At 43.5% G+C, this 11692-nt stretch overlaps 2 protein-coding genes across 2 annotated transcripts in view; one reads left to right on the top strand and one right to left on the bottom strand.

The window, feature by feature from the left end:
- Positions 1-5132, top strand: part of LOC105546898 (chromosome unknown open reading frame, human C17orf78) — a 23979-nt gene extending 18847 nt beyond the window's left edge. Inside the window, exons 5-7 of the mRNA XM_011990221.1 lie at positions 2150-2274; positions 2723-2845; positions 5055-5132. Of these exons, the coding sequence (XP_011845611.1) occupies positions 2150-2274; positions 2723-2845; positions 5055-5132 (326 nt within the window). The remainder of the gene's footprint in view (positions 1-2149; positions 2275-2722; positions 2846-5054) is intronic.
- Positions 1-11692, bottom strand: part of ACACA (acetyl-CoA carboxylase alpha) — a 355889-nt gene that overhangs the window by 330678 nt on the left and 13519 nt on the right. The window lies entirely within an intron of this gene.

Raw genomic sequence — 11692 nt, 5'->3', positions numbered from 1 at the left:
TGCTTGAACCCAGGAGGCGGAGGTTGCAGTGAGCCGAGATTGTCCCACTGCACTCTAGCCTGGGTGACAGAGTGAGACTTTGTCTCAAAACAACAACAACAACAAAATTAGCTTCTCTATAAAGAAGGTCCCAGAAATGTTTGTAATTTGACACCATCAATGATCGTTTATCTCCACGCAAATGAGCTCACCCTGTAGCCAGAATTAGGGACAGAAAAAACTGTATTTCCGTAGTAGGTAATTCTAGCCGCTGTATGTATAGATGGACAATATTTAAACACTAAGCAATTATAAGAGTCATGACACCAACCAAGTGCTTTTCTTTCTTTTCTTTTTTTTTTTTTTTTTTGAGACAGGGTCTTGTGTTGCCCAGACTGAAGTGCAGTGGTGCAGACATGGCTCACTGCAGCCTCGACCTCTGGGGGTCAAGTGATCCCCCCACCTCAGCCTCCTGAGTAGCTGTGACTACAGGTGCGTGCCACCATGTTCAGCTAATTTTTAAATTTTTGTAGAGACAGGGTCTCACCACATTGTCCAAGCTGGACTCAGACTCCTGGGGTCAAGCGATCCTACCGCCTCAGCCTCCCAAACTGCTGGGATTACAGGCATTACCCACCACGCCCATCCCCAAGAGCATGTATTTGTTTCGATATGGAGTCTCACTCAGTCACCCAGGCTGGAGTGCAGTGGTGTGATCTCGGCTCACCACAACCTCCGCCTCCTGGGTTCAAGCGATTCTCCTGCCTCAGCCTCCTGAGTAGCTGAGACTACAGGCATGCACCACCATGCCCGGCTAATTTTTGTATTTTTAGCGAGACAGGGTTTCACTATGTTGGCCAGGCTGGTCTCGAACTCCTGACTTTGTGATCCGCCTGCCTCAGCCTCCCAAAGTGCTGGAATTACAGGCGTGAACCACTGCACCCAGCCTCCAAGAGCATCTTTTCGTCTTCACTGTTTTTTTGGTTTTTGTTTTTTAAGATGGAGTCTCATTCTGTACCCTAGGCTGGAGAGCAGTAGCACAGTCTCAGCTCACTACAACCTCTGCTTCCTGGATCCAAGAAATTCTCCTGCCTTAGCCTCCTCAGTAGTTGGGACGACAGACACGCACCACCATGCCTGGCTAATTTTTGTATTTTTAGTAGAGATGAGTTCCACTATGTTGGCCAGGCTGGTCTCAAACTCCTGACCTCAAGTGATCCGCCCACCTTGGCCTCCCAAAGTGCTGGGATTACAGGTGTGAGCTTTCCTCACTGTTTTTTTAGCAAGAATCCTCCTTAAATTGGCCAGGACTAAAATTCTGTAAGATTCCAATTTAGGTTACATCCTAGTTTCTACCAGGGGAAAAAATGTGATATTAGTAATAACAAGATGCATATTAGGACAAGGTGAGGTGGCTCACACCTGTAATTCCAGCACTTTGGGAGGCCAAGGCTGTAGGATCACTTCAGGCCAGGAGTTCAAGCTCAGTGGGAAATATAATGAGACTGACTGTACAAAAATTTTTAAAAAATTAGCTGGGCATGGTGGCGTTCACCTGTGGTCTGAGCTACTCGGGAGGCTAAGGTGGGAGCCTGGGAGATTGAGGCTGATGTGAGCTGAGATTGTGCCACTGCATGCCAGTCTGAGCGACAGAATGAGAAAAAGATGCGTATTAGCCATGTGCCGCCAGATTGAGCTTCTGACCCAGAAGCAGTGCTAATTTTCACATTTCTTCCTCTTATACCCCATGAAAGCCAGGAGAAACACAGGAAGGGTGATTTTCTAATCCCATAAAATGTGTCAGAGCAAAATGGTAGGAACCCTGATAAAGCTGACAATGAAAGAAGTTTAGAACTCCAGGTGTACCCAAGATTTTTCTTCCTGCAAGCAGTGTAAGAATCAGCCCTATGTGATTATGGAAAATCCCCAATTCCAGGGAAGGTGACTCACTGGGAAAAGGGTGCAAAAGAAGTTAGAGCAGAGCCCATGATGCTCAGCTCACCCCCACTCCCTCCAACCCTGAGTTTGAATTGGAAATTCTGCCTCTGCCTCTGGGTCTGGCTGGGCCTCTAATAGTCTTGTGAGCCAGAATAACTTCAGGTCAAAGGGTCAATCTCTTCCCTCTCTCAAATTTTCTTTTCTCCCTCTTCCACTCCCCTCTCTCCTTTAGACACAGATGAGAACCTAGAGAAGAGACAGAAATGGAGTATTGTGGTCAAAATTCTGATTGCTGTCACCCTGTTGCTCAGTGGAGTTGCCATTATAGTATTTGTAATTTTTGAAGTCCCATGCCCTGTAAGTTTGCTGTTGTATTGAATCCTTGAACTTGACCTATAAAGACTTTCTTCTGTTCCAGAGGCAGCTTGGCATAAGGAGAAAAGCAGACTTTGGAATTTGAGTAGATCTGCCACTCACACTCACTAGCTGAGTGGTTTGGGGAAAGTTGCTTGACTTTTCTAACCTCGGGGCCTCACGTGTAAAATAAGTCTCATGATATTTGCCTCTCATGCTAGTTATAAAGATTGAGATCCTGTGTGAAAGGCACCTGGCACATAGGTGCTCGCTAAATGCAAGTTCCTTTCCTCTGCTGTACTTAGACATTTTCTAGGAAGGATAGGTCCATAGGACTGAATATTTTATTTAGAAGAGATGATTTCCTTTAAGTTGCCCAATATGAGGTTTGGAAGAAAACCAAATGCTTAGCAGCCACTTGATATTAATACCAGTCATTTTCTCCCTTCAGTGTCAATGCCTAGGAGCCAGGGAGCTGTGCCAATGCCAGCGGTTGTGGAGATGGCAAAGGAAGGGAGGCCAGCCACCTGGGACAGCTGAATTCAAACTTGACTCTCAGCCTCAGAAGGAAAGTGTTCTCTGTGTGGTTTATGTCATTTGCTTAAAGAAGGTGGGGTAGAGGCTGGGCGTGGTGGCTCACGCCTGTAATCCCAGCACTTTGAGAGGCCGAAGCGGGTGGATCACCTGAGGTGATTGAGACCAGCCTGACCAACATGATGAAACGTCTCTACTAAAAATACAAAAATTAGCCAGGCATGGTGGCACATGCCTGTAGTCCCAGCTACTCGGGAGGCTGAGGCAGGAGAATCACTTGAACCTGGGAGGCGGAGATTGCAGTGAGCCGAGATTGTGCCACTGCACTCCAGCCTGGGCAACAGAGTAAGACTCTGTCTCAAAAAAAAAAAAAGAAAAGAAAGAGAAAAAGAAAAGAAAATGGGGTTAATATATAAGTGATAGGAGATTCGCCCCTAAGAGGACTGTGAAAAATGTATATTTTTAATGTGCTAGGAACAGGGAGCTGCTTCAGTTATGAAGCAAATGTGGGCAATCCTTCTTATGTCAGGAAATAGGTAGGATTTTATACTACTGTTTTCCTAACATCAGTCCAGCCATAATACAATAGGGTGCTTATTGAATACACATACCTCTGAGCCCCATATAAACTGAATCAGATGATTTAGATTGGAGCCAAGAATCTTTTAAGATTTTTAAGGCCAGGCCTGATTTATCATGCCTGCAATCCCAGTGCTTTGGGAGGCAGAGGCAGGAAACTTGCTAGAGTCCAGGAGTTTGAGACCAGCCTAGGCAACATAGCGAGACACTGTCTCTATAAAAAAAAAATATATATATATATACACACACACACACACACACACGTGTATATATACATGTATATATAACAACAAAAAACATGTGTATATATATGTGTGTGTGTGTGTGTGTGTAGCCAGCTGGGCCGGGCACGGTGGCTCACGCCTGTAATTCCAACACTTTGGGAGGCCAAGGCAGGTGGATCACAAGGTCAAGAGATCGAGACCATACTAGCCAACATGGTGAAACCCTGTCTCTACTAAAAATACAAAAATTAGCTGGGCATGGTGGCACGCACCTGTAGTCCCAAGCTACTCGGGAGGCTGAGGCAGGAGAATTGTTTGAACCCAGGAGACGGAGGTTGCGGTGAGCCGGGATTGTGCCACTGCACTCCAGCCTGGGTGACAGAAAAAGACTCCATCTCAAAAAAAGGAAAAAAAAAAAAAAAAGAAAAGAAAAAAGCCAGCTGGTAGTACGTGCCTGTAGCTCTAGCTTCTTGGGAGGCTGAGGTGGGAGGGGATCACTTGGGCTCAGGAGCTGAAGTCTGCAGTGAGCTATGATTGAGCCACTGCACTCCAGCCTGGGAAAGAGAGTGAGACCCTGCCTCAAAAACAAAAGAACATTATCATTTCTCCTGAGCATTGGAAGAAATAGGCCTGAAGGAAACTACAAAGTCTAGTCCAGAATTAGAATTAGAGATAACCATGGAGCTGCAACTATTATTGAACTTCTATGAACATAAAAAGCTACTATATGATAAAGGAATAAAAATAGGGCCAGGCGCGGTAGCTCACGCCTGTAATCCCAGCACTTTGGGAGGCCAAGGTGGGCAGATCATGAGGTCAGGAGTTCGAGACCAGCCTGACCAACATGGTGAAACTCCGTCTCAACTAAAAATACGAAAAATTAGCCGGGCGTGGTGGCACACGCCAGTAATCCCAGCTACTCAGGAGGCTGAGGCAGGATAATCGCTTGAACCTGGGAGGCAGAGGCTGCGGTGAGCTGAGATCACACCACTGCACTGCAGCTTGGGTGACAGAGCGAGACTCCAACTCAAAAAATAAAATAAAATAGTACTAAGATAGCAATTTTATATACATTATCTCATTTGAGCCTTACATAAATCCTGGAAAGTAGCCAGGGCAAGCATCTACATTTCACTCATACTTAAGCTGAGGCTTTAAGAGGTTATGTGACTTCCCAAGATTACACAGCTGGTAGAACAGAACTATGATCCAGATCTTTTAATTACTTTGCTAGTGGGTTATAGGTTCCAAGCAAGTATAGGTTCTCATACCTATGTGCACCTTGATCATACTTTCTCAGTGTAATTATTCATTAATGAAGAGGCAAAATGAAGTGCACTTGGAATTACATGGGGTTTTGTACTTAGCCAGCCCTTTTCTTGGTACATGAAGAACTATATACACTTGCATCCTTTTTTAACTTTCGTATTTCCTTTCAATCTCTAGGTTAGACGAGATGCTGCCAATTCATCAGACCCAAAGAAAGCTGCAGGGATCACTGTTATCCACCAGACATACTTCTAAAAAGTTCTGCTGTATCTCAAACACTGAATGATACTACACAGTCTTCTCCCTATTAATATGGACACATTCTTGCCAATTTCACACTCATATCTTCAGCAGGGACATTACAATCAAACACCAATTCCTGGTTAATGAAGGGAGAGTGTGGGCTTAGCAGAGTTACCCTCATGCCTCTGTCTGAGCCACAATCTTCTGTAATTCACTTCACACATCCATCAAAATGGGTATCTTTCCATCCCCTCAGATGAGAACAAAAAGCGTTCCCTTCAAGCACTGTGAATGGACCTTATTGCTCTCTTTGACAGAAGACTCAAACACAGCCTCCAAGGAACAAGGCAGCTGTTAGTGGGACATAGCTTCCAACTCCTCTGTTATCTTCACAGCTGACTTCACGCTCATTGGTCCTCAACTAGCTTACAGTGGGACTCCTCATCTCCCTGGTTGACGTTCATAAGGTTTTGTAATTTAGCTTCTGGTACTACATGTACCTATCCACTGGTATTACATGTACCTATCCACACATTGCTGAAGGAAACTTGACCCTATGCATTCCAAATGTCTTCCTCATAAGTTATCCCCAAGGGGTTCAGGGACTACAGACCATTAGTATCCAAGTGAAGTTTTCTGACGATCCAGAATTCCTAAGGTGGCTCTGATGTTATATCACACTTTAACAGAAAGCTGCATACCTTTTGGACAAGGATTCCAGAGCAAAATAATTATGATAATGCTGTTTCTCACAGAAGCATAGCTATGAGTCAAATCTAACCTGCTTAAATAAGAGTTCGGTGAGAAAGTGAAAGTGAAACCACCTGATCTTGAATCAATGTTCAGGTGAAAAAGGAAATGTCAGGAGGGATAAGACAGGGTGAGGCCCTGCTTCTTTTCCTAAGAGTCTGAAACCGTTCCATTTCATTTTGGTGAAATGTGTCTGTTTCTAAGTAATTCCGTTTTCTTAGTTCTCTGGAAAACAAACAAACAAACAAAACAAAACAAAACATAAAACTGTATCCTTCTTTCTTTCACTTCAAGTGCTGTCCAAAAAGTGATTACCAAAACAATACCAACAGGGGAAAATCTCACCCTAAGGCTCGATTTAATATTCAAGTCCAGTCTGAAAGAGACAACAGATACAAAGCATGGATAATGAGGACGCGTTTCAAAGAAGCTCCGAAGAACCTCTAGGGTCGGGCGTGGTGGCTCACGCCTGTAATCCCAGCACTTTGGTGGCGAGGTGGGTGGATCACCTGAGGTCAGGAGTTTGAGACCAGCCTGGCCAACATGCTGAAACCCCATCTCTATTAAACACACAAAAATTAGCCGGGCATGGTGGAGGGCACCTATAATCTCAGCTACTGGGGAGGGGGGGGGCAGGAGAATCGCTTGAACCTAGGAGGTAGAGGTTGCAGTGAGCCGAGATCTTGCCACTGCACTCCAGCCTGGGCAACAAGAGCAAAACTCTATCTCAAAAAAAAAAAAAAGGAACCTCTGTATTTCCATAGAGCACACCTTGAAAATAGGATAGACAGGAAAGAACACTGAGGTTGGCATTTGGATGAATGAGTATATTATTTGCATCCTGCCACTGATCCACAATGTTGCCTCAAGTTTATTTTACCATCTGTGACTTAGTTTGACAATAAAATAGGAAGAAAAAAAATGCCTGCTCTTTCCCAAGACCACTGGTGAAGATGATTAAAAACATTAAATGCTTAGAAGTTCTTGGTCCAGAAATAATGCCTACATGCATCCTCACCCTTCCCAGCCTCATCCACCACTGAATGTCCCTTAATCCTGAAACATGAGATTTCCCAGGAGATAAAACCTATGGCAAAATCTGCAGTCATCAACTCTTCTAACTCTTCTTGGAGCCCGGGCACAGTGGCTCAAGCCTGTAATCCTAGCACTTTGGGAGACCTAGGTGGACAGATGGCTTGAGGCCAGGAGTTTGAGACCAGCCTGGACAACATGGTGAAACCCATCTCTACTACTACTAAAAATACAAAAATTAGCCAGGCATGCTGGTGCGCACCTATAATCTCAGCTACTCCAGAGGCTGAGGCATGAGAATTGCTTGAACCTGAGATTGAACGACTGCACTCCAGCCTGGGTGACAGAGCGAGACTCTGTCTCAAAAAAAAAAAAAAAAAAAAACTATAATTTGGGTAACATTTGTACTGACTCTATAGAAATTCACAGACAGAATCAAAATTATTTTGCTTTGGGGACAATTTGTTTCCCCTGACAAAGCATAGACCCCTCAGAGGATTTTCTGACTCCCTAATCAGTTAATAACTTCGAGTCCTATATTCCCTTACTAGTGAAGATCTTTAAAAACAGAGATGGGAGAGAAGGCAGAGGAGAAAGGAGAACTCCTGTGTGGGCTTTGGGATGTGGACTTCAGTCTGCAGATCACTTCAGAGCTGGGCACCATTTCTAGTGTCACCATTATAGACCAAGTTACACACAACTTAATAAAACACTGTTTCTGTGGAAGTGCCAATTATTCCTGTGGAATTATTCACTGTTTCATTTCTTTTTCTTTTTTTGAGATGGAGTTTTGCTCTGTTGCCCAGGCTGGAATGCAATGGCACAATCTCGGCTCACTGCAACCTCTGCTTCCTGGGTTCAAACTATTCTTGTGCCTCAGCCTCCCTAGTAGCTGGGATTACAGGCATGTGCCACCACACCCAGCTAATTTTTGTATTTTTAGTAGAGATGGGGTTTCACCATATTGGTCAGGCTGGTCTTGAACTCCTGACCTCAAGCGATCCACTCGCTTCCGCCTCCCAAAGTGCTGGGGTAAAAGCTGTTTCTATTGCAAGTTCTTTCTTATTAAGCTACCACACTGTTTTTATAATTATTAAAATATGTTCTCGGCTGGGCACAGTGGCTCACGCCTGTAATCCCAGTACTTTCGGAGGCCGAGGCGGGCGGATCACAAGGTTAGGAGATTGAGACCATCAAGGCTGACATGGTGACGCTCCGTCTCTACTAAAAAAAAAAAAAAAAAGAAAGAAAAAGAAAAAAAATTAGCTGACTGTGGTGGCGGGCGCCTATAGTCCCAGCTACTTGGGAGGCTGAGGCAGAAGAATGGCGTGAACCCGGGAGGTAGAGCTTGCAGTGAGCCAAGATCATGCCACTGCACTCCAGCCTGGGCGACACCGCGAGACTCCATCTCAAAAAAAAAATAATAACAACAAAATAAAGTACATTCTCATTATAAAAACTTTTAGAAAATACTCAAAAGTATAAAGAATAAAAGTAATACTTAATCACTCTTCCCAGAGATAATCATTAACACTGGTTAATATGTAATCAGTGGTTAATATATCTCTTTATGGACATTATAAATATATATACACAGATAATAAAAAGACACATACAAAACTTCATATTCTTCACACCGCTTTAAATCTGTTTCTTTGGCTGGGTGCGGTGGCCTATGCCTGTAATCCCTGCACTTTGAGAGGCCAAGGTGGGTGGATCACTTGAGTCAGGAGTTTGAGACCAGCCTGGTCAAAATAGTGAAACACCATCTTTACTAAAAATACAAAAAATGAGTTGGGCATGGTGGCAGGCACCTGTAATCCCAGCTACTCGGGAGGCTAAGGCAGGAGAACCGCTTGAACGCAGGAGGCAGAGGTTGTGGTGAGCTGAGATTGTGTCACTGCACTCTAGCCTGGGTGACAAAGCCAGACTCTATCTCAAAAAAAACAAAAACAAAAACAAAAAAAACTGTCTCTTCTTGGCTAATATGTTACTACTACATTTCCAGAAGTTGTGTTTATTTTCAAGTTTTAGAGGTAACTAGAAGCTGTTCCACCTTTTTAAAAATTTTTATTTTTTGAGATGGAGTTTCATTCTTGTGGCCCAGGCTGGAGTGCAATGGCATGATCTTGGCTCACTGCAACCTCCGCCTGCCGGGTTAAAGCAATTCTCCTGCCTCAGCTTCCCAAGTAGCTGGGATTACAGGTGCACACCCCCACACTCGGCTAATTTTTGTATTTTTAGTAGAGATGAGGTTTCACCATGTTGGTCAGGCTGGTCTCGAATTCCCGACCTCAGGTGATCTGCCCACCTCGGCCTCCCCAAGTGCTGGGATTACAGGTGTGAGCCACCGCGCCCTAAGGGTCACTGTCACCCCAATACTTTTTGATAGGCCCAAAAATTAAGATAGGTGGTTGTGTACGGCAAAGAGGTACATTCACAAAAACCTCCAATTTAAACTTTTTAAGTTATTGCTGAATGACATTAAGTAAACAGCCATATTTGCATGTGTATTAAAAGCATTACTTTGTTAAACAGAAACAGTTAAAATATACAACAGCCAGGCGTGGTAGCTCACGCCTGCAATCCCAGCACTTTTGGAAGCCGAGTCGGGTGGATCATCTGAGGTCAGGAGTTTGAGACCTGCCTGGACAACATGATGAAACCCCGTCTCTACCAAAAATACAAAAATTAGCCAGGTGTGGTGGCGTGCGCCTGTAATCCCAGCTACTCGGGAAGCTGAGGCAGGAGAATCCCTTGAACCCGGGAGGTAGAGGTTGCAGTGAGCTGAGATGGCACCACTGCACTCCAGTCTGGGTGACAGAGTGAGACTCCATCTCAAAAAAAAAAAAAAAAAAAAAGACAAATATAAGTAAAATATAGAACATATTGTATATCTCTGTTTTGACATTTCTTCATTTTTTAGATAAACCCGTAATCTCAAAAATCAAAGTGACCTGGGACTTTGGATCTCTGAAAGGCCTGAACAAGCCATTAACATCCTTCCTTTTCTGTATTCCCAGGCTAGTGCAACAGTGGTTTCAGGGATGGTACTGGCCTTAACCATTATTTCCTCATATTTCCTACCCTCTCCTATTAATATTTTGGATGCTTTCTAATCACTGTCCAGCAGATTCTGACCTACAGCACTTTTCCTATGTCTATATCCATAACTGTCCATTTTCCAAGGAAGAGTTGCTGCATGTACTTATGACTAAAGGCCAGAAGAAATCCTTTTATTTTTTGTTTGCCCTGGACAGGTTGAGAGTCCTATGATCCCTTCCTTCCCAACCCACTGATACTCCATTCCCTCTCTCAAAAAGTATTCCATTTTCTGAGTTGACACAATGGCCTTCAGGTTGCCTTGAATTATTTATCTTCTTTTAAAAATTATTATTATACTTTAAGTCCTAGGGTACATGTGCACAACCTCCAGGTTTGTTACATATGTATACATGTGCCATGTTGGTTTGCTGCACCCATTAACTCGTCATTTACATTAGGTGTATCTCCTAATGCTATCCCTCCCCCAGTCCCTCACCCCACGACAGGCCCTGGTGTGTGATGTTCCCCACCCTGTGTCCAAGTGTTCTCATTGTTCAATTTCCACCTATGAGTGAGAACATGCAGTGTTTGGTTTTCTGTCCTTGCGATAGTTTACTCAGAATGATGGTTTCCAGCTTCATCCATGTCCCTACAAAGGACATGAAATCATCCATTTTTATGGCTGCATAGTATTCCACAGTGTATATGTGCCACATTTTCTTAATCCAGTCAATTACTTATCTTCTTATATGTACTTACTGGTTCTTCTGCTTGAAGACTAGTATCTACATTAATTTGTATATCTGTGTATTACTTTGTATCAACAAAGCACCATGTTCATAGTAGATATTAAAAATATTTGTTGATAATGTCACACTGCCAAATGGATAAGCTAAGGGTAGCATAACTGACTTTCTAGAAGAGAATGAAGTAAGCTTTATTTTTACATCAAAGTTGCTATCAGTTACCAGGGAGATGCAAACCTGTAAAAGGTCATACTATAATTGTTGCTAACACTTGAATTCATCTCCTTAGACTTATTTTCCCTCATATTTCATTATCTGTTCCTTTTTCTCTTCCTCTTCATTATTACAACACTTTTATTTTGTCTTTCCTTATTCAATGACCTGACTTGTCAGTGATCAAATTCTAAAAATTTCCCTTAATCTGAACTTCTAGTGAACTTGGATCCATGTTTATACTGAAATTTCAGATCCAAAAAGTTTTTCCTTTGCCTCACTCTCCTTCACTTTGTGCAGTGTAGCAACAGGTGCACCTTGGACTGTAATTGAGGAACTTTCATTGGACTCTTGTGAATTTGCACCATCTAGTGGCTGAAATTGCTAACTGCATCTTCTGAAAAAAACACAGTGGGCACAAATACAAAAATGTAAAATGGGGCCGGGCGCGGTGACTCACGCCTATAATCCCAGCATTTTGGGAGGCCGAGGCGGGCGGATCACAAGGTCAAGAGATTGAGACTATCCTGGCTAACACTGTGAAACCCTGTTTCTACTAAAAATACAAAAAATTAGCTGGGCATGGTGGCGCATACCTGTAGTCCCAGCTACTCAGGAGGCTCAGGCAGGAGAATCGCTTGAACTTGGGAGGTGGAAGTTGCAGTGAGCTGAGATCAAGCTACTGCACTCTAGCCTGGGTGACAGAGCGAGACTCTGTCTCAAAAAAAAAAAAAAAAAAAAAGTAAAATGGATAAACAAATAACAAATGTGAAGCCTGTACTCTTG

Source organism: Mandrillus leucophaeus, unplaced genomic scaffold, assembly GCF_000951045.1.
Source record: "Mandrillus leucophaeus isolate KB7577 unplaced genomic scaffold, Mleu.le_1.0 Scaffold374, whole genome shotgun sequence".
NCBI classification, from domain to species: Eukaryota; Metazoa; Chordata; class Mammalia; order Primates; family Cercopithecidae; genus Mandrillus; species Mandrillus leucophaeus.
This window is presented reverse-complemented; position numbering and strand designations above follow the sequence as displayed.